Below are 23,424 nucleotides of genomic sequence, written 5' to 3'. Positions count from 1 at the left end.
CGAGAACTTTGGCGACGAGGGGCATAAAGGGAGGACTGTTTGGCAACTCCTTGTTTCGCTTTTGGAGTAAAGCGTCTTTACTCTTGGAGGAAGAGTTCTTGGATCTGCAAATTCCCACTTGTAATTTCTGCAAACCCTGATTAGGTTGGCCGCTCTGAGCATGCTTGTCCTATCCCCACCCCCGCCGCCGAGAGAAGCCTTAGGATAGAGAAAGCTAGAAAACACGTTCCGAATCTCCAAGTGACAACTGCGGTATGCCTAATAGTTACCGACACACTCCCACACTCCCCCCCCCCTTTTTCTTTCTTTTTAGTTTTGAACAAGACAATATTTTCACACTGAAAATAGTTGTTTGGTTTGTAGGCCCATTTGATTATAGATTATCAACGCACAAATGTTCTGTGAGAGACATGGGATTGATTTAAGACACTTAGCTCTAGATGGTCTGAAATGTCAGACACGCTCTTTTTAGTGATTATTTAAGTTAGGGAATGGTGGCATAGTTCCATCAACAGGTAGCGAGCGGCTTGGGGTGCGGTGTCCCGTAAGATTCAGAGTGTCAGTGGACTTGAGAGACCTTTGGAAGGGGATATGGACAAGAAAACTGAAAACGAACTAACAGTGCAAACCAACTTTTGTAAACTTGTGAAGCAGAATTTTTTCTTTTTTTAATTTTTTTGGTTTTCCGAGACAGGGTTTCTCTGTGTACTGTGAAGACCAAGCTGTTTTACAAACTCAGACTCACATCGATCTGCCTCCCGAGTGCTGGGATTAAAGGCATGTGCCACCATGGTCGGCTTGTGAAACAGGATTTAAAATGCATATTCTCTTATTCCGTAATGGAATGATTTTATAGGGAAATTATCCTGTTTTTGTCTTTTAAAGGCTTTTTATAGTTTACTTCATTTAGAAGTTGACACCTAAATCAGCTCTCCCCAGAGTACTTTAAATTTCTAGTTGTTGGCTTCATTATTCAAACATAATTTATGACGTTATTAAGATATATTGATCAATCATAAATTTTTAAGTTACTAAACAGGACTTTTGCCACAGTGGGTTTTATATGGATAATCAAGAAGCCAGACATTCTTAGGAGGAAATGCACAGAAATAAAACAATCAAATAATAACAACTACCAAAATAAAAAAGAGAAAACATTGGCCTTTCCTCATCTCCAATGATGTAAAACATTCCAAATCCCAGGGACAACTGGAAATTTGAGTTTGCCTAATCAGAACTTAAGTTAATAACTAAGTTATGCTGGGCGGAGTGGCCTGGGCCTGTAATCCTAGCACTCTGGAGAGGCAGAGGTAGGTGGATTTCTGCGAGTTCGAGGCCAGCATGGTCTACAAATAGAGTCCAGGACAGCCAGGGCTACACAGAGAAACCCTGTCTCTGCCCATACACTCCCCCAAAAAAAACCAACCAAACAAACAAACAAACATAAAATCTAAGTTATATAGTGAAGAAGAGCTTAACATATTTGACAGTACCTAATTCAGATGTCTTCCCTTTGGACAAATGAAACATCTTTTTTAATGTTTCAGTTGCCACAATTTGCAAGGCTGAAATCTACAACTTTTTCTCCTGAGACAATTCTTTGCACACTACACATTTTTTTTTTTGTTGTTGTTGTTTAAATTTACAAAAGCACTATTAGTCTCCTGGTTAAAAGCTTGTTTAAAAATTTTTTTAAGTGTTTTCATTTTTGCTTCATCTGTTTATTCTCTGAAAACAGCAAAGAACATTGAAAAATACTGCAGACAGAGACTCTACCTTATTATGGTAACCCTCCCCCATCCCAATTCCTTCTATGGAATAGTGCTTTCACTCAAGGAAGGCATTCAGCTGTATTAACATACTGCTGTTTGTTACACTTTTCTTCCCTCTGGCCTTCCGTGGCCCCTTGTTTTTAAAACGTGTTTTGTCCTTCTGGAAAGGGGGCGGGGAGATCATCTTGAACTAGAGAGCTCCAAAAAGCAAAACATAAAAGTTTTAGAAATCTTGATCATGTCCCTATTAATGATACAGCTCTGAATATAATTATAGATGCCTGCAGTCTCCTTAAGGACGGAGACGGCTTAGGATTCCTCTTAGATTTCCACAGCATGCTCATCATGCCGCCCTGTGCTCAGAGAGGCAGTATACATTTGTGGAATGGAATCCCAAGACGTTATGTTTGGCAAAGTCTAGGGTCATAGCTAAACCTCATTTTCTAGCTCAGCCATTCCACAGACCTGGATGTTCATGACCGGTGGAGTTTGAGTCTCAGGCTGGTGAGCAAGACAGAAAAAGAATACTGGGAGTGATGTAGAAAACCAGGGGATACCCAGCTATGTCCACATTAGCGTGAAACTCAGAAAGCTGCTTCTGTTGAGCCCTGGGTTCTGTTTGCCTGGTGAAGCTTAGGGATAGATTGTCCCACCGCCAGGTCTAGCACCCAAATAGCTAATCAGCTAGGACCCAGCCTGGCTAAAAGACTTATCCCCGTAGGAAGGGGCGGAGGTGAGTGACAGCAGTGCGGAGGGATGGAAATAGCTGAGATTTTTGTCAAATTGTTCAGTTGAAAATAACTCTGGTTGACATAAAAGTCCCGATTTGTCGCTCGCCCCCAGTTTATCTCACCGCAGAAGTTGCTATCAACAAGCGTGTTTAAAAATTAGCGTGTTGTGGGGTGCTGTTACGTGGATACGGCCTCAAACTGCGCGCCCAATCTCTCCCTGCCTGTTTGACTAATGTCCCCTTTAAATCCTCCCTCCTCGGATCTCAGGGGGCTGGTCCTTTCGGATCACGTCCGCCCGGAAATGCGGCCGCAGGCGGAGGGTTCCGGGGCTCCCGACATTCCCTGTTGGCCAGGCAACACTGCTTGCTTTCCTGCTGGGGAGGGGACTCCCAGGACCGCGAGCTGCTGGCCCCCCTCTGCCCTAGGCTTTATGGGCTTGCCCAGCCTTGCCTGCCTTCTTTACCCAGGATGATGGTTAAGGCCTCGCCCTTTTCTGTAGGTGAGCGCCCACAGGCTCCTTAGACGTCTCTGCTCGGGTGGAGGAATCCAGAGCACCCTTTGCAGATTTGCGATGCTTTAAGGACGAGCATCAGTAGGGTGTTAATAACATGTTTGTACGCAAATCTTTGTGGTGATGTTAATAATGAACCAGAAGGGGCTTTAGAAGTGCTTGTTAAGCACTTCATCTTCTTTGAGTCTCACAGTTGCCATATGTTAGGTGGAGGGGATTATTCTCCCCATTTGGAATTCAGGGTTAATTTGCCTGAAGGACACAGGTGGGGAAGCGAAGACACCCGAGTATTGGGAAACTCAAGAGTTACCTGTGAAAAAAACCAAACCTCCCTCCAAACTAGCAAGACGGCCGGTAAGGCTTGGTAGTATAGACGTGCTGGACATTATCTCATTCAATCCTAACAGCCGGGGCTGCTATCGCAAGTGGTGAGCAGAATGAGGGGTGGGGTCTGACCCTGGGCCCCACCCTCAGCCCTCGTGATAAACTGTCCCGCCAACTCCCTGCTCGAGTTAGAACCCTCTTACTCCAGCAGAGAGGCAAAACTTACTCTTTATACTCAGTTCCACCTATTTTTATTTTAAAAGCAAAGTCCATAGTAACGACTTTCCTCTTTCCTCAGCACTGGCGTGGATGCTCCCATCACTTGGCCTTTGGAGACTCAGTTGCTTTTTAATGGCGGCAGCGGCTGTTGGATGAGCCCCAGGATACTAGAGCTGGTTTTGTCCGGAGGGTCGCTTTTGCTTGGCGCCATCGCTGCCGGCTTGGTCCTTCCCGGCCCCCTCCACTGCTGAAGGGAGAAGATGCCACTACCGTTTGGGCTGAAATTGAAGCGCACCCGGCGCTACACGGTGTCCAGCAAGAGCTGCCTGGTTGCGCGGATCCAGCTGCTTAATAATGAGTTCGTGGAGTTCACTTTGTCTGTGGAGAGCACTGGCCAGGAGAGCCTGGAAGCTGTGGCCCAACGCCTGGAGCTCAGGGAGGTAAGCGCGGCAGATTGCTCTGGCTTGTCGTCTGCCTCACGTCCTGGCGGCTGTGTGTGTATCCTAGCCTACCTGACACCGGAAGCATGTCCAGTCTGACCGCAGGATGGTGAGCCTGCAAGCTCTCCTTCCAATGAGGAAGGAAGAGATCCGAGCAAAAGTATTATGCCCTGGGTTTGCTCCGAAGAGAATTTACGGTGTCTGTTTTTGAACGTGTTTGTATCCTAGGCCCCCCTTCCATAAAGGTTGTGGAGAATCAAATATGCTTGTATTGTGAGTTCTCACTTATTATAATAAGTCCTGGTGTCTGGTCATTCTGACCAGTTTACGATGTTCATGCATGCATGCATGTGCTTGTTTATCCGTGCAACACACATTTTGGTCTCATTGGTCTCAAAGTTAGGATAAATTACTGGTAGGTACCTCAGTATATGGTTGGCACTTAGGGGGTTTCAAAACTAAATGATCAGCTGATGTTTCCTACAGTACAGCTTATCTGTTCCTGACTTTTATGAACTACAATATTTATGTGGGATTCCCAGCTGGGAATATATAACATGAATCGTTTAAGACCCGGTTTCTTCTTTTTACCCCTGGCCTGGGCAGCTAAACACAGGGAGGGTTCCAACATACTGGTCACCCAGCATACTATTTTCTATTTTCTGTAAGCCTCTTCAAGATTCTGGAGTCACATACCTGACGTTTGAGTTTTGGTTTTCTCACCGACTAGTTCTATAACCTTAGGCAAGTTAATTTGATGTCTCAGGGCCCCAGTTTCTCCATCAGAACCATGTGTCTATTCTCAGAGTGGTTGTGACTTAATGCACATGGACAACCATAAGCGTTAATTCTGGTCAATTACAGTAATCATAGGAACTTGTGCTCTGGGAAATCTAGTGAGTAGAAAGTGGTGGAGTCCCCGAATATCCCCAGGACGTCCTAAATTTAAACTCTTTTGTAAGATCTGTTAAAAGAAAGAAGGGACAGCAGAGGTAAAGCTCCTTATGGAAAATAATATTTGAGCTGTGACCTCAGTGCTACGGGGAGGAGTCCTATCAGGCTGCAAATCACTGTTCCCATAAAAGTAACAAAGATGTTTTATTGTCTCTAAATGATTTAGACGAACCTTGATAGTCTAAAGATAAGGTAGGCTTTTTAAACCAAGGTGTGCTTTTGCCTGAGTCCTCTTGAGAGTGATTAAAAAGTAGTTCAGGTGCTGAGAGTAGCCACCTGCATTTGCTGATAGAATGGGGTGGAAGCTGGAGATATTTAGGGCCAACCAAATAATGGCTGGGGAGGAGGTAGGCAGGAGTCAGGGTTGGTACTCAGGTTATCAGTAGACTGTGGGGACTGTAATTAAGAGAGGAAATATGAAAGAGCTGGTTTCAGCGTGGGAATCAAATACTAGGTTTGAGGTGCCACTTGGTGTGAACTGAAGATTATGAGCAAAGAGGTGGATATGGAGGGCCAGGCAGGAGAGCCAGGCAGGAGAGCCAGGCAGGAGATCCAGGCAGGAGAGCCAGGCAGGAGATCCAGGCAGGAGAGCCAGGCAGGAGAGCCAGGCAGGAGAGCCAGGCAGGAGATCCAGGCAGGAGATCCAGGCAGGAGAGCCAGGCAGGAGAGCCAGGCAGGAGAGCCAGGCAGGAGAGCCAGGCAGGAGAGCCAGGCAGGAGAGCCAGGCAGGAGAGCCAGGCAGGAGAGCCAGGCAGGAGAGCCAGGCAGGAGAGCCAGGCAGGAGAGCCAGGCAGGAGGGCCAGGCAGGAGGGCCAGGCAGGAGGGCCAGGCAGGAGATCCAGGCAGGAGAGCCAGGCAGGAGATCCAGGCAGGAGATCCAGGCAGGAGAGCCAGGCAGGAGAGCCAGGCAGGAGAGCCAGGCAGGAGATCCAGGCAGGAGAGCCAGGCAGGAGAGCCAGGCAGGAGAGCCAGGCAGGAGATCCAGGCAGGAGATCCAGGCAGGAGATCCAGGCAGGAGAGCCAGGCAGGAGATCCAGGCAGGAGAGCCAGGCAGGAGAGCCAGGCAGGAGATCCAGGCAGGAGAGCCAGGCAGGAGAGCCAGGCAGGAGATCCAGGCAGAAGGATTGGGATTCTCAGTCCGGCTGGGTGGATGGAAGCCAGGACAGAGGAAAGGCTGTCCAGGGAGAACTGGAGGAGGGCGCTCACCCTCTGTGCTGAACAGAAGAGGAGAGAGCCTTGGACAGGAGTTAGTGGAGAGAAACAAACAGCAACAAAACAGGCTGGGAGCCGCCCTCCTATTTGCATTTAGTCAAGTCTGGGGCTGGAGGATTCATGGCTCAGTTTTTCAGAGCAATGACTACCCTAGCAGAGAAAACATGGGTTCTATTCCCAGCACCTATGTGGTGGCTCATAACTGCTTGCATGGCCTCTGGGCCCCAGGCTTGGACGTAGTATATAAACATGCACTTATGTAGGCAAAAGTCTTGCACACATAAAAGAGACATGAGTAAATCTTTTAAAAAGCAGCAGCAGCCCAAGGAGAGCACCATCTTTTGGTAGGGGCTCAATCTCAAACGGCTTTATTCAGCCATTGGTATGCTTTCAGGCCAACTTTTCTTTTCCTTCTTCTCCTCTTCCTCTTCAGTATTATTATTGCTTTTGAGAGAAGGGCTCACATAGCCCAGGCTGGCCTGGAACTCGTTGTGAATCTCCTCCTGCCTGGCCTCGGGAGTGTTGGGATTACAGCAGTATGCCACCACGACTGGTCTCTGGGGCCAGTTTTTTAATGGAAGAGCAGAGTGCACTGAGAGAGCAGGCATGATCCGTAGGAAATGTCTTGTGCTTGGAAAGACCGTCTACTGCTTCAGCGTTTAACGACAGCCGTGGTTAGAAAGTTTAGCAAACTTGAGCTTAGAGGGCTCCAGAACATCCACTCTGTAAGGTGTAGACTTGGCTTGGTCACCAGGCCTAACCTTTCCAAATGACTATTCAGAAATAATCGGACTGGGGCAACACCTGTTCCCAGATTGTGTACATTCTGCATGTGTGTGATGCATGCAAGAACTATCAGTCTGTTGGTATCTCTCGGTACCCTCCCAAGAGGCTACCCCAGAGTGATCATTGTTGATTTGGGTGAAATTCTGCCGCTGTCAAATATAAGCTGCAGGAAGAAATTACTCCTTTTGCTAACTTAAACACCATCTTGCTTCTGTATTGCAACAATAAGGACTTCACAGTAATGCCGTGTAATGGTAGAGCCAGGGACTTTAGCATGTATGAGTATTTACTCAGGAGGCCGGGGCAGAAAGATCCCAGATTTAAGTTTGAGATCAGCCCTAGCAATAGCCCTGTTTCTAGAAATTGAACAGAGAATAATATAACAAACCCCAAGAATCATAACCTAAAATAAGTAAGGATAATCCGGTTTGCTCAGAATGAGAGATAAAACCTATACCGTGACCTGGAGCTGCCAAAGGCCCCACCAAGAGCCAGGTTGTGATCCACCTCCAGCCCCCAAAGAGGCCACAAGGTAGGCAGGGCCTACTGGAAGACGCATTGCCTTGAAATCATTAGGGGGAATCCCATTGCTGCCCAGCCAGGTTCTTTTGAGTGGGGAAAGTCCCTTTCCAAGAAGGAGTGTGTCAGTTTGCCCCTTGAGAGGCTGTTGAAGCAGTGAAGTTCCAGAGACAGTCCACAGTCCTGGGCCACTAGATGTCAGTTCTTGTCACTTGCTAAATATTAGATTATGATTCCCCAAGCCCACCCGACTTCACCTTGAGGAGAGTAATGGTGTTGGTGGTGTTTGAGAATTTCATGTTAGAAAGCTCTTAATGTGTTGGTCCTCATTAGACTGGTGGTCATCCTTAGGCTGAGACAGGTCTCAGGGTATAGCCCAGATTGACTGGGACCCTGCAATCTCCTGCCTCCGGCCTCCTCAGTGCTGGGATTTCAGGCTCCAGCCACCGCACCCCACCATCTGTGTTTATTTTGTGGGGCCTGTGCTGTGCCTCTGTGGCCCATGTTGTGGTGACTGGCTGAATTCTCTTTGGTTGACGTTTTTCTTCTTCTTTTTTTTTTTTTTCTTTTGTTAATTGACTGGGAGAGTGCACGTGTGGAGAATAGTCTCGCAGCAGGCACTGGGACTCACACTGCTGGCACATTTCTAAAATACTGAAATGGTAGCCTGCCATCACAATTGAACCACTGTTTCTGTCCAAGCTGATAAAGTCCTTTGTGCGTCTCCTTGCCCATTGCCCGACAGCAGAGCTTTAGAACATTGGAGTCCCTCTTTGCTTCCCTTAGGCTCAGCCCAAATTTCGTAGACTGTGAAATTTTGTATCTAGTTTGTATTATAAATAAAGATCGTGGAAAGACTGCATTTAACAATATTATCTTGTCTTTTTAATGCTACCATGTATTTTAACTAGGTTTATCACAAATTTATTTCTTGTATATTCTGTCTTGATTTTTAGATCCTTTTGTTACTTGAATTTACATTTGCTTAGAATTTTTTGAGGTTTTTAAATCCTCAATTAGGATACAGAGAAGTTGTGAAAGGGGGCCTCTGTGTGTGTGTGTGGGGGGGGCACTGGTTTTATAGCTTAAATCTTATAGGGCAATTCTATTTTTTAACTGTTGTGAAGGGGCGTGTGTGCTTGCACGTGTGTTTGAGCTTACACTTGGGCACGTGATCATGTGTGAAACCGCTCAGCAGCCTCTAGAATCATCTTCAAAGCATATTTTTGATGATTGATACTGTAAACAAAATCTTATCTCTCATGTTTTACTTTCTGGCTTTGGGCATTTATTTACATGGTTGGGGTTTGTTATAGGTCTTTATGAAATGAGTTTTAAATAGCACTTGGTCTGACACAGACATCAACATTTTGGGTTTTAAGTATGTAAACTCCATTGGAATAGGACTGCTGTTCCCTGATATATAATATATGTTATATGTCTATGGTATCTAGAATAGTGCCTGCTACCTTATTGCACATAGTTCCTGAATAAATATCCACTTATTTTAAACCTCAAGATTGTTATTTTACACTTAGAATGATGTGATTGCAGTTCATTTGGCCAGCGTTGCTCTGTTCTGGGATTTTACTTCCTGGAGAGTGTGGAACATTCCCAAAGCTTTGTACATAGGTATAAAAGCACCTTTCTCCCTTCCTCTCCTTTCCTTCCCTCTTTCCTTTCTTTTTTCTTTGCCTCCCTCTCTTTTTTCTTTTCTGTATTCTTCTTTCCTCCTTTTCTCTACTCCTCTTCCCCCTTTTTGCACATTTGCTCTCTCTTTTTTGCAGGATCCTGCTATCTATCTGTCTTGGGCTTGTCTCAAACTTGCCATCCTCCTGCCTCACCCTCTGAAGTAGCTGGAGTGCATGGGTGGGCCATTGCACCTAGTTTCCCATTTATTTATTTCCTTAAAGAGGTTTTTTAGGTTCATTTTATTTTATGTGTTTTTGTGTTTTGCCTACATGTATGTGTATGTACCACATGTATGTCTGGTGCCCACAGAGGTCAGAAGAGGGTGTTGGATCCCCCGGCACTGGAGTTAATGATGGTTGTGAGCCACCTTACAGGTGCCGGGAATCCAATCCAGTCCTCTGCAAGAGACACAATTAGTCTAAACCACTGAACCACCTCTAGCACTTCATATTTATTTATTGGGGATACCAGTGAATTGTTTATAAAGGTGAAAAGTTACTTAGAGGAGCATGGGTGACCCCCAAAAGAGCTACATGACGTGGTTATTTTCTTTCACTTTGGGGGTTCTTGTGGAAAACTTTGGAGCACTCTAGTTCTACTGGCTCTGAGGGAGACTGCTATGTCGGGCAGGGTGAGCTTCCCCAGTGCTCTAGGAAGTGCCCTTGGCGTGGGAGTGGCCCGCCTTAAATCTGCCCATCAGCCATTCCAGGTATCTACTGACCTTATTTCCACTGGAAGCTGAGAAGACTTGGGGATTTTAGGTGCCTTTCTCTCACTTGCCTGCTTTTCCTCTGGACTCTAAAAATAACCAAAACCTTGTCAAGAAGAAGTACGTCACATGCAAATGTTTTGTGCTGACTAGTCACAAGTTGAATTCAGGCACGTATGTGTATAATGCACTAGATTGTGGCCTAGAAAGGGATGGGTATGTCATTGACCTTCTGAAGGGTCTGAAAGGTTCCCTGAGCTAAGGCGCTTCCTGGGGGAACTGGAATTTCAGATTGACCAAAACCAGAGGGTTAAGAATATAAAATACATGTGCTCCAGCTTTGAGATTTTCACGTGAGAGACACCAAAAGCAACTTTGTCAACTGCCATCAATATGCCCCAGTGGTGTAGTCTCTGGGGGGACTTGAGCATGTGTTTGCTCACCACGGGAGCCTGTGGGTTGAGTGGTTGGGTGGTGTGGTGGGGTTGAGGGGTGTAACACTCAGTTCTGTCACTGTCCCTGCAGTGTATCTCAACCGTGTATTCCAGACTGACCTGTTCCCCTCAAGTCTCCTGACCCTCATATTTAGAAACTGACACAAAATGCTGGAGTACAGTATTTCCACAAGTGTACATAATGGGTAAAGATCAAATCAAGACACTTGGCATTTCCATCTCCTTAAACAGTGAGACAGGTCGTAGATGGCTGTACCTACTATGATGGTACGTACCTACTATGAGAATTCATTTCTCCTGCCAGTGCTTCTGTGCTGTTAGTCTCTTTCCACCTGCCCCTCTACAGCATTCAGGAACAAATGGCCTCTCAGGATAGTTTCCTCCCCCCCTCCCCCAACAAAAGTTATTTTATCTGTGGCTTTCTTCCATAGGACTCAGGAAGGCCATTTACTAGTAATTTTTTTTTCTTTCTTTTCTTTTTCTTTTTTTGGCCACCACTTATTTACTTATTTATTGGGTTTGTTTATTTGTTTTTTAAAAAATGTATTTATTTAATTTTTTTGTGTCTGGATGTTTTGTCTGCATGCATGTCTGCACCACTTGTGTGCAGTGCTGGGGGCCAGAAGGGGACATTGGATCCTTTGGAACAGGAGTTACAAACAGTTGTGAGCCAACATGTAGGTGTTGGGAGTGGAACCGGGTCCTGTGGAAGAGCAGCCAGTGCTCTTAACCACTGAGCCGTCTCTCAGACCCTTACTTATTGGAGTTTTGACACAGGTCTCATTCTGTAGCCAGGCTTGCCTGGATGTACTCCAACTCAGGGTACGTTGCCAGCTTCATTTTTTGATGGGGGCAACTCACTGTTAGAGTAGAAGCTCCCACAGGCAGACAGGGAGGTTCCGAGTGAGAGCGCCGCCATGATACTATGGGCCGTCGGTGATTGTCCCCCCTACCCGGCATCACCTTTGTGCCCATCTGGACAGTGAACAGTGGTGTCTGAACTGGTGACTCACACTCCCTTTAATCATTGCTTGAATTCCTTCGCCATTTATTGAGCCTTGTATTTCATTCTGTCAGATACGCATCCTGTTCTTCTCTGGTAACAAGGACTCATTATGTCCGTACAATGTGATGATGGCATCACAGTATTTTCTTACTCTGTTCTTCAAGCAGCTTGCGTGCTAAAACGACTATTAGTTAGACTGCCTTTAGCTTTTCTCTCATTTCTGTTGTTGCTTTAGTGTTGGGGATCACACGGGTGTCTTTGAGCATACTAGTCCAGTACTCTACTTCTGAGCTTCTTCCTGGCTTATTATTTAATTTTCGGAATTTCCAGATAGGATCTTACTCTGTCGCCTGGGCTGGCCCAGAGCTCACCCTGGCCAGCCTTCAGTTCAGGGGACTTTGCCTGCTGAAGGCTGGAATTACAGACTCTGAGCCCTTTTTTGTTTGTTTCAATTTTTTTTAAATTAAAAACATTTTTTTTAAACATTTATTTATTTGCATTCATGTGCGCACGAATGTGTGAATGTGTGTGTGTGTGTGTGTGTGTGTGTGTCTACCATGTGGTCCCTGTGCAATGTCCTCAGGCTCCGCAGCAAGTGTCTTTATCTGCTGAGCCATCTCCAAGGCCCAGTGTTTGCTTTCAGACAGGAGTTCACTGTGTAGGCCCCAGGCCAACCTGGAACTCCAGATCCTTTTGCCTCAGGCTCAGGAATGCTGGGATTACAGGTGTTCACCATACCTAAGCCTCACTTATCTTTTAGTGAACTAGTAAAATATTCAGAGGCTATTGAAATTTATGCTGAAAGTGCTAATTTCATTGGTAGAAACTGTCACATGTCCTAAAGAACCATTAGAATGTAAATTATAGATAATTTATAAGTGGGCCTGTGCAGTCACCCAGAAGAGATCCCCTAGAAGGCGTGTATTGTACTGTGTGAGTTTATAGGTAGACAGAGTATTCTGAATAATAAGCAGACAAAGAAAATATACAAGTAATATCATACTGGGTGGCAGAGCTGATTTTTATCTTTGTTTTTCTTTGTTTTTGCTCTTTCTATGCAACCCGGGTTGGCCTTGAACTTGCCACCTCCTGCCTTCTCAGTGCTGGCAGTATAGACATGCCTCAGGATGTCTGGCTCGATTTCTTTATGAATCTAAGAGCGTGATTCGGCTTATTTATATACTGTTTAGCTTGCTCTGGCTCTGATTTGACTAGCTGATCTCAATATTAAGTTCATTTTCAACAACTTGAATATTCTACTGCTAAATCCAGCAGCAGTTGGAGGCAACAAGGTGGAGTTTGGGTAGTAGGTGGATGTGGGGTTGTATCCCTGAAAGGTAGTTTTTTTAGGGACCACTGGCTGTGTGCCAGGCTGCGCTTGGGACTTTACATATGCTGGCTGGAACCCAGAGTGAGTTATTGACTTCCTGCTTTCTCTGGTGTCTAGCTGCTGAACCAACGAAGAACAGTGTTCATGGGAGACCTGGCTGACAACTGTTTTGTATTAGTGTTGAGTTATCTTTAGTCTTTTCGAGTTTCTTTTTCATCTTATAAATGCATTGATTGTAATAATATTCTAAGAAATGGGCCAGAAAAGATCCCTGGAATGTTATTGAGCTATGCTGCTTTGAAATATCCACAAACATCTCTTTTTTGGCCACGTTTGATGCACATTATCTAGAAAATAACTCTAATTTTTCTTTCCATATACTTTGTATCTACAGATATTACTTAGTCAATTACACACTTGTCTGTTTTTATGGCTGGCAAAGCTTTGGAAGTGAGTTTATGCTTGGTATGATAACAGAAAGAACGGGCCATTTTTGTTTACAGTTATTTACTTTGTATGCATGTACATTTATGGGGTATGTGCATGCCAGAGCTTGCATGTGTGTTTGTATGCATTTGTAGGTATATGCATGGCTTCACTTGCACGTAGAGGCCAGACAGCTTGTGCGTTCTTTTCCTCCACTCTGTGGATGTCAGTGATTGAACTTTACTGGGCTTCGAAGCAGTGACTTTCTTCCGTGAGCCATCTTGCCAGCCTTGTTTGCTCTTGAAGCAGGGTCGCACCACGGCTGGCCATGAATTCATTGTGTGGCAAAAAATAGCCTTGAATTCCCGATTCTCCTGCCTGTACCTTCCAAGTGCCGTTATTACAGGTGTGGGCCATCATGCCTAACATGAAGCGTGTATAACAGCAGGGAATATTATCTGATGGCTCCGTGGTCAAGGATGCTGGCTACACTTCAGAGGACTACAGTTTGGTTCTCGGCACCCCAACGGCAGCTCACAACCACTGTAACTCAGTCTCAAGGAGTCTTCTAGAAACTCTAGTGCCCTCCTCTGGCTTCTTTGGCACCAGGCACACACATAGTGTACAAATGTATGCACAGGCAAACACCAACGCACATAAAATAAAATACAAAAATTAATCTCGAAGAACACACAGGTATTTGAGTTAAGCTTATAAATAGGCCCAAAGGGTCTCAAATTTCTAAGATTTAGATAAAGAACAAAATTTGTAGTCCACTTATTGGGCTGAGATACAAGAGCAAACTGGTTAATGATCAAAGAATGAGGAGCTCCACTTGCTCTCAATTTTGTGATTCCTAACGAAAGTGACTTTCTGTACAGTAGCATCAAGAATTAATTTGCCTTGGTAGTGAAACTTTGTGTGCTTATCTTGGTTATCTCTCTCATCTTTGGGGAATAAAATTATATATATATATATATATATATATATATATATATATATATATATATAAAACATTTCTATTTACTCTATTTCTTCTTTAGAAACATGTTGATATTTTAGTCTTTAGTTTGTTTGTTTGTTTTGAGACAAGGTTTCTTTGGCTGTCCTGGACTGGCCTTGTAGACTAGGCTGGTTTCCAACTTACAGAGATCTGCCTGCCTCTACCTCCCCAAGTGCTGGGATTCCAGCAGTGCACCAGCGTGCCCGGCAGTATTTCAGCCTTAAAATCTAACGTTCTTCTAGAGTGCATCTTAGGCAGTGTACCATCTACCCTGCCTATTTGTCTTCATGCCAGGACACAGCCCTGGAGAGCAGGACCTGTGTTCTCTGGCTCAGTGCTGTGTGCTGGCGCCCACGCTGGCATTTGACAGCTAGGAGGTAGTCAGTCAATGTGCGATGAAGGAATAGATGAATCTAGGACATCTAAGAAATACGGACTTGTTTTGTTTTTGTAATTAATTGGGTAGTGCCAGGAATCAAACCCATAGCCTGCAGTGTGCCAGGACGGTGTTTCACCACTTAGCTACTTTGCCAGCCCAAGAGAATGTCCCTGTCCCTTTTCTGGTGCTGGGGAGAGAATGTTCGAGGCAAGCCCTTCACCACTGAGTTACATCCTCAGTCTTGAGAATGTAGTTTTTAAGTTGCCTTGTTTATTGTCATCACGTGCTTCATGGTGTTTGACTGGGATTGTAAATGGGGAAAAACAAGAGCAGTTTATCCAAGTAGACAGTAGTCCTGCTCACTCCTTGGATTTCCTTTTAATAAATTTGGCTCATTATTTCACGCTATGCTTAAATGTTAAAGCTATAGTAGAAGGAACATGGACACTCGAATTCGATTCCTGGACTTCAGTGTGATAAAAATTAGTATAACAAGACTTGTTACTTTCCAGAGTCCTCACTTATATATGATAGTGTTCTGATACCATATATCGTCATATTGCTGATAAAATAAAGAATGTGTAATTGGATTAACGTGAGAAGAAAATGGAGGAAAACTAAACAGAGAGAGAAGGGACTGGCTGTGTTGAGGCCATGTGACCACTGCCATCTGCTAGAAGGAAGAGGTTCCATACTTCATTATTTATGGCATCCTCCGTGGAGGTCAGCTCTGGGCCTGAATTAGCTTGGAGCTCATTAGGACCTTTGACAGATGATCTCTCCTTCGGGGAGACTTTATCTTGGGCTGTCCCCTCTCATCTCTGTCCCGATGAAAGCCTTCTAACTTCAGCAGGTCGAAGAAAGGCACCAGGATAAAATTATATTTGCAATTTTACATGGGATTAACTTTTATTAAGCATAATGCATTAGTGGCTTTAAAAAACCCTCCGGCTAATTTGTGTTATCTCTCTGGTCTGTTTTAAAAATAGTACAATCAAAAAGAGTCTTAAAATAATTAGACAAGAAATGCTCTGGGAATTAGGAAGAGGTTACACTCTGGTAGGATTTGGACCTGCCAGGAGCAGCTGGTGTCTGTACACTAGAGTGAAGCAACCATTGTGTGTGAAAAGAAGCCAAGCTCTTTTTAACTTTTGTTTCTACTCTAGTTACACAGCAGGCAGCTAGCTACAAATTTAGGAGATTAGTAGAGATACTTTTTAAACAGCTATGAATGAAGTCATCAATATTTTTGAAGATTTTTATGATTTTTTTTTTGGGGGGGATCGAGGGGGACAAACTAGAAAACAAACAAAAAAGTAATGTAAAATATCTGACCCTCAAAAGGCTTCATATGAGTATAGTCAGTGATCCCTGTAAGTTTATGTACAGGTTTCAGGAAATTCAGTATTTAAGAGTCTTCCCAATGGAGCATGGCTGTAATCCCAGCACTCTGAGAGGCAGAGGCAGTCGGATGCCTGTGAGTTCGAGGCCAGCCTGGTTTACAAGGTGAGTCCAGGACAGCCAAGTCTATACAGAGAAACCCTATTTCAGAAAAAAGAGAGAGAGAAAGAGATATTCTTTCACTAGATGAGTTTCCCACAGACACAAGAGTAGCCACCTGAATTTCTTATCGAGGAAAGGTTCTTATCAAGAAAGATCTCACAGGTGGGTGCCACCGATGCAGGAGACATAACAGAAAGCCAGTGTTGAAGGACAGTTGGCAGGTCTCACAGCTCCTGTAGTCCTCAGGTCCTTCTCGGGTCCTTCTGAGGCAGAGCTCTCCTGCTGTGCTTTACTAGCCCTGGGAAGGCTGGGCGAGGAAGTCCTGTGCTCCAGAGTTGTTGGCATTCATTGGTCCTGGAATGTGGATTCAGAGGCGGAGCTTCTCCTTAGCTGCCCTGAAGCAGAACTCCACAGAGGAAGTAGGGTAGCTTCTATGCTTTGGGCAGAGCTTTCTAAAAACCCACAAATAAGGGTATGTACCAAAAGAACAAAAGAGAGGGGACAAATTGTTCATATTTGGCTTTGAAAAAAAAAATCTGCTTGTAGTTACAGGTGAAGAAACTGCAGTTAATTTGAGTATTGTAAAGCTTGATTTAAAAAAAGTCATTCTATTCCTGGGAAATGAAACACTCTGCATAACTTTGTTGAATAAGTATGGCTTATCGCTTTCCTAAATATCACTGCTAATCTCTGGAAATATTTATACATTTATCTACCCCTCCTTTTGCTGTTTTCTTATTTTGAGATAGGTTCTCACTGTGCCCAAGTTAACCTGAAGTTCACTGTGTAGTCCAAGCTGGTCTTGAACCCCTGTCCTGTTGCTTCCTGAATGCTGAAATTGTAGGTGTGTGGCCAAGTCTGGCTGCTTAAATGTTTGCATTTGAAGTAGCCAAGTCCAGCTGTATTTAAAAAGGAAAGTAATATACACAGAATAAGTTTAAGGTTCTCTAATTTATAAGAGGTCATATGCTTTTGGGGGTGTATGAAAGGGGTTGGTCTTTTGAGCCATGGCCTCATTATATAGCTCTTGTTGGTTATTTACTATGTTGAATTGGCTTGCCTTGAACTCCAGAGATCAGCCTACCTTTGCCTCCCACATCTGCCACCATGATTGGTTAAGATATGATACACTTAATTTTTAATTTTTAAAGGTAAATTAATATTATTATTTTATATTTATGAGTATTTTGTCTTCATTTATTTGTGTACCATGTGCATGCAGTATCGGCAGAGGCCAGAGGAGGGTGTCTGATCCCCTGGAACTGGAGTTATAGATGGTTGTGAGCCACCATGTGGGTGCTGGGAATTAAACCTGGGTCATCTGGAAGAGCAGGCAGTTCTCTTAACCAATGATCATCTCTCTAGCCCAAAGGGATGATATACTTTCATGACCCAAACAGTTTCCAGTTCTATAGCATATCTTACTATTGTTATAGAAAAAAACATTTGACTTACAAAGTAGAGGTGGGAGGATTGTGAGTTTTAGGCCAATCTGGGCTGCATGATAAATCTGAGGTCATCTTGAGTTGCATAGTGAGACCCTTTCTCAAATAGAACTAAATGTTAATGTGGAATAAGGGTCTAAAAGTAGTGTGTATAATAGACCAACCATGGTTTATGTTCAAAACAGGTTTTTCTGCTCTGTAAATTGTGGAAGGTAGGAAAAGTAGTTGCTTTCTCATAAAGGTGATACTTGGATGACAGAAAACAGCAATGTGTCTGGACTGTTGGCTTAGTAAATACTGCTGGCTTATAGGCATCACCTGGGTAGTTAATTAAAGGCTGTGTGTACAAATGCCCACACAATGTTGGCAAGACAAAGTGGAATGCTGTAATGTGTAAGATTTACTGGGAAGATTTACCTAGGAAAGTGATAGTATTTTAGGGCTCCCCAAACTTTCTACGTAATTCTGATAAGGGTGTCCTGTGGGCAGTGCTTGGAGAGATACTGGGTTTGGTTCTTGGAATACAGCTGGCTATATGATGATGCAGTGTCAAGGGTGACAGGAGTAGAAGACTTCATTCTTTTCAAGATTTATTTATTATGTATGCAGCATTCTGCCTGCATGTGTGCCTGCACGCCAAAAACAGGGCACCAGATCTCATGATGGATGCTTATAAACCACCATGTGGGTGCTGGGAACTGAACTCAGGACCTTTGAAGAACAGCCAGTGCCCTTAACCTTTGAGCCTCTCCAGCCTGACTATTCATTCTTTTAATCCAACCAAACTTAGTGAATTCTTACAGTATTTTAGTTTGTAGAAATAAAGGGACATTAGGAATATTCCCCTTGTAGAAAGTAAAAATATTGAGAAGATAGTTTTTCCTTGTTAAAAAAAAATGGTAAGACAGGTTGGAGAGATGGCTCAGAGGTTTTAAGAGCACTGGGTGCTCTTCCGAAGGTCCTGAGTTCAGTTCCCAGCAACCACATGGACGCTCACAACCATCTGTAATGAGATCTGATGCCCTCTTCTGGCCTGCAGGTGTACATGCAGGCAGAACATTGTATACATAATAAATAAATAAACCTTTAGTAAAAAAAGATAAGACAAACATTTTTAATATCTATGGAAATTAAACATTCTTAAATTTTTAGATTTGTTTATTTTATGTGTAAGAGTATTTTGCCTGTGTGCATGTAAGTGTACCATGTATGTGCCTGGTGCCCTCAGAGGTCAGAAAAGGACAACTAGTGCAGTGTAAGTGCTAATTTACTGTGTGTGTGTTGGCTGGGTTGGGGTGGGGTGTTAAGATAGTTTTGGTATGTAGGTGGCCCTGTCTTTGAACCTGTAGCAGCTTGTTGCCATGACCTTCCAGAACTGGGGACATATGCCTCCATCCCTGTCTCTGGTCCCAAACCTCAGTGTCTGCTTTAGTGATCCATCTAGATCACTTTATTGCACTAGGTGTGGTATCTCATGTGGGGTGTGTGTTTGTATGAGAGAGAGGGGTAGAAACACATGAGAGAGAGATATCGCTTCATTCTCTTAATTCACAGTTTATTCTTCACATTAAACAATTAATATCAAACAGTTGCTTTGAATGTTCATCCAGTGCACTTTGAGGGGCAGGGAAGAGTTGTGGCTGCATCTGTTACTAAAATTTCTGCCATTTACATGTAGTTTTATTTATAGAATCAGAGTCCCTGAATAGTGAAAAGTTGGGTTAGCACCATGGTTCAGAATTATACTGGGTAGAGCACTGCCTAAGGCTTTTTAAAGTAATATTAGTTATAGGTTGCTGAGATGGCCCATTGGGTAAAGTTTCTTGCCACGGAAGCCTGATGAGCTGAGTTTTATTCCCCGTAATCCATTGCAGAGAAAAAGAACCAACTCCTAAAACCTTATCCTCCAAACTCCACACTGCACACCGGTGAGCATGGAAATAGAAAATTTCTTTCTTTCTTTCTTTTTTTTTTCCCAGCACTTTTGTTGTCAGGTCAAGAAATGGCACACAATTGTCTCCCTCCCCCATCTATTTCCTGAATACTATTGTGTATGTGGAGCTTGGCATTGCTTCTTTTTTCCCCCCCCTCCTTCAAGCCTTGGCTACGGCCCCTTTCTGAGAGGCAGTGGGAGGCTGCCTGGTCCGCCGCCTGGTCCCGGCTCTGCGGAAACGGTCGGAATCTTTTTGTGCATGACTGCCTGCTCCAGTGCCCTTCGTTCCTCCCTTCCAGGTCACGTACTTCAGCCTTTGGTACTACAACAAGCAGAATCAGCGCCGCTGGGTGGACCTGGAGAAGCCCCTCAAGAAGCAGCTGGACAAGCACGCGCTGGAGCCCACCGTCTACTTCGGGGTGGTCTTCTACGTGCCCTCCGTTGCCCAGCTGCAGCAGGAGATCACCAGGTGAGAGGCTCCCTGCCGCCTGTGTTTAGAAAGCTGTGCGGAGAGGTCAGAAGGGTGCAGCTGAGGGCGAAGGCCCTTGAGATAAAGGCCTCTGACTGACTTTGCCCTCCGGCCCACATTTTTAGTCACCACATTACTAGGAGGTTCTGGAATGCAGTATGTCAGACTGAATTATGCCTCACTAGGCCCAAAGGCACGGGAAAGATGATCCATTCACCCCGGCCTGAACTCTAGGGAGAACCTCTTTAATGTTTCTGTTGTTCTGTTTCTGGTTCCTCGTAATGAGGAAATGGGAGGGACCAGGGTTTAAACCGTGTGCTCCTAAACTCCTGCTCTCTCCTCAAGGAACTGGCCAGGTTCTTACAGTGCCGACCCTGGATGCTGTATTCTGTAGAGGGGTCAGAGCTAACACGGGCGACAGAGCAAACACAACGGGAGAAGGTGTTTATCACGGGAGAGTATTGGCCGGTAAATACCCTCAGAGGGGCCGAAGCTGAAGATGAACACTGGAGGGACTAGGAATCTTGCTTTGTTTCATCCTTCTGGGTTACATAAGGCCCTTTTTGTGCATTCCCTCCCCTGCCCCTCTACTGTCCCCTTTTGGGTCCCTTCCCATCCCGTCAATCCCCTTTCTTTCCCCTACACAGTTTCCCTTCTGCTTTCATGTCCCTTTTTATCTCTGTCTCCCACATCTTTCTCATACTCCAGTCATAGTCTCATATCATCTGACTCCACGAAGCTCTGGCATGCCCCTGGTTGGGGTGCACTCTGTCTACCCCAGGCTACCTTAGGATTTGCTGTTAAGGTAGTTTGTATCACAGCTTCCTTTTACGGCTGCTGGCGTACCTGTCTTTATCTTCTTTCTACATCTTAAGTCCATGTTTTCTTTGGCTTTGCCTTCCATTCAATAGCTGTAGTGCCCTGCAGATAGTAGGAACTGCTGCTGCCTCATGCTTGTGGAATGCTGTTTGAATCTGCCAGGTAATTATCGGAAGGTACTAGAAAACCAAAGAGGCAAGGGTCAGCTAGTAGGGATAGGCACAAACGGACCGTGGAACAGATCTGAAATATAAATATTGAAGAGAGTAAGTAGAAGCCAGGAGGAAAAATATGAGCTGGCCCCTTAACTCACTTACACATTTACTGAAGATATTCTGTGGTCTAAGAGCTGTTAGGTCCGTCGTTTGAGCCTGACCCTGGAGTTGGTGCTCACAGTCTGGTGGAACTGGCAGTTCATGTACATAAATAGTCACAATGTCCTACGATAAGAAACATTTCATTTAAAGCTCCAGATTCCCAGGGCTGGGGCGTGGAGAATGTGACCACGAAAGGGAAAGAGCTGACTTCTTGATAGGCCTTAGAAGGAATCTTCTAGTTGGGGGAATAGCTTGTGGAAAGCAGGGAACATAGAAAGTCCTAGCTAATACCTGGAGAGGAGAGGCTTAGAAGCCAGGTGTATACAGTCATAAAGATACGGGACAATGAGGAAGGTGTTCTCAAATCTTAATGGAGTGGAATGATCCAACTTGTGTCTAACAAAGACCGCTCACATTAGCTGATAAATTACAGATGAGAAAACTTATGAATTCAATTGGAAGTGACAGGAGACCAGTTAGGGAACTGTTGTTGGAGTAGAGCTCAGACATTACTTCACAAAGGCGTGAGCTATAGAGTGGGTGAAAAAGCAGGGGGTTGTTGGGTTCAGCCGGCAGGACTGCTCCTTGATCAGGTGTTGAAGACCTAGTAGAGAAGTCCTCTCAGTAAGAATTAGGTATGGTTCTGGGTATCAATAAGAAGACTTCTAGTTCTGAAATGAGGCCCCAAGGGCAGCCATACAGGCTTGTGTGACAGCTCTGCAAAACAAAGTCTGCTTCTTTCTCTTATATTCTGTTGCCACCAGCATCTTCTTCACACTTACTGGGCTTCCTCCTAATGTAAGACATCTCTCTGCACAGGCTGTGGCTCTCAGAGCGGTGGAGTCAGGAAGCAGAACAGTGGTCTCTATGACAGGGGAAGGCATAGTCAGATGTGCGTCACGCAGAGAAACTTGCAGGGGATAGGTATTTAGGCTGCTTATCCTGTAACCGTGACTTCGTATATTTTTTATATGTCAAAACTATATGTTGGAGTAGTTTTTTCCATGCCAGTTATGCCCCAGATAGACCTTATAAAAACCCACTCAGGGCTGGAGATGCAGTTGAGTGGCAAAGCCCTCGCCAAGCATTTGCGAAGCTTTGGGTTTAGTTCCCCCTACACCAGTGAAACAATGCCTCCCCCCAAAAAAGAAAAAAACAAAACAAAACAGACAAACAAAAAAACAAACATTCAAAAGTACTTTAAGAAAATAGGCAGAGAACAGAAATCAGGATCACATCTTCAGAGCACAAGGACTTGTTAGGAAAAGGTAGTCATAAGGCAGCAGAAAACTCTTACCCATGTGATGGGAACTTAGAGGGATTTTTGTTTGTACAAGTCAGGAAAATCTGAGAATAATGAATGCTGACTCGATAGATTGAATTTTTACAGATTCATGAATTGATAGTATGTAACCTCATTGGTTACTACACTAGTCCATTTTTTTTGTTACTTATAACAATATTAGTATAGCCTGTAATAATTTTAATGATTTAGTGGATTTTAATGCCTCACCATTCTGGAGCATACGTATTTGTAAATGTGGCATTTTCCTGCTATGTCATTTACAAGGAAATTCTCATGTAAAGGATAGTGAACCATCACTGAACGATTTATAGCTTTATAGAAGAATTGGTTCTCAGAATAAGACATATTCAAAGCTAAGGTGAGAGAAGATTACATGGAGGCCCAAGTTAGTTTGGTCCATGGATGTCATGGATGTTGACCTCAGGATTTTTGTTTGATGTAAGGAGAGAGTCTAGCATAATGATAGTGGAGCATGCCCACCAGATATACCTCCCCAAGTGCTGTCTCTTTTGGCATTCGAAAGCCATGTAGAATGTTGTAGGTTTTCCCCTCTGGCACCGCAGCATTGCCAGCATTTTAGTTGCTGATTGCCAGACACCCTTGGTGCCTGCTAGCTGGTAGAAGGGGAAAGCTGGGCGCAAATTCTTTTTATTTCAGTAGATGGTGTGTTGGTCAGGCCAGAGACTTAAAGCCCAGCTGGAGGGCTGACATAAGAATGCATATGAATTCTGGGGAATTCAGATATGGTCTACGCTTGGACTTTTCAAAGACAGGGACCTAGAGAGACTCAGGTGGCATCGTAAACTGCACGGGCAGTCACTGGGTCAAATTTAACTCTATCTCCAGTGTCTAGAGTGATGCTGCAGAACGAACAGTAAGAGGTCCTAGCGCTGACCTCGTCAGTGAATAAAAGGAAGCATTACGTTTTTACTCTGGGGCTTCATCCAGAGGGAAAAATGATACGATGAAAGGCTCCTGACTAACTGACCGTGCATTGCTGATGATAATCCTCGCTGCAGCTTGCGCGCCAGCGTATGTCTAGTGTTGTTAATGGTGATACACATGTCACTTGGATGCTTACAGCCCGCTGAAGGGATGTCTTTATTTCATCTCCAGACTATGACTTGCCCAAGGTCATGCAGAATCCTAAATTGGAGGGCTGGA

At 44.5% G+C, this 23,424-nt stretch overlaps 1 protein-coding gene across 3 annotated transcripts in view; it reads left to right on the top strand.

Moving 5' to 3' along the window:
- The window catches only part of Ptpn21 (protein tyrosine phosphatase non-receptor type 21), a 58,986-nt gene that overhangs the window by 5,180 nt on the left and 30,382 nt on the right, over positions 1 to 23,424 (top strand). For 2 of the 3 annotated variants that reach the window (XM_021663981.2, XM_021663980.2), the window contains exons 2-3: positions 3,637 to 3,997; positions 19,649 to 19,818. In XM_021663981.2, coding sequence (XP_021519656.1) covers positions 3,818 to 3,997; positions 19,649 to 19,818 — 350 coding nt within the window. In that variant the 5' untranslated portion in view covers positions 3,637 to 3,817. Of the gene's footprint in view, positions 1 to 2,832; positions 3,003 to 3,636; positions 3,998 to 19,648; positions 19,819 to 23,424 lie in introns of those variants that run through there. The other variant, XM_021663982.2, reaches the window with a different exon arrangement.

This window comes from Meriones unguiculatus, chromosome 7 (genome assembly GCF_030254825.1).
Source record: "Meriones unguiculatus strain TT.TT164.6M chromosome 7, Bangor_MerUng_6.1, whole genome shotgun sequence".
In the NCBI taxonomy this organism is placed as follows: Eukaryota; Metazoa; Chordata; class Mammalia; order Rodentia; family Muridae; genus Meriones; species Meriones unguiculatus.
Note: the sequence above shows the minus strand (reverse complement) of the source record. Positions and strands in the feature narration are given on the sequence as shown.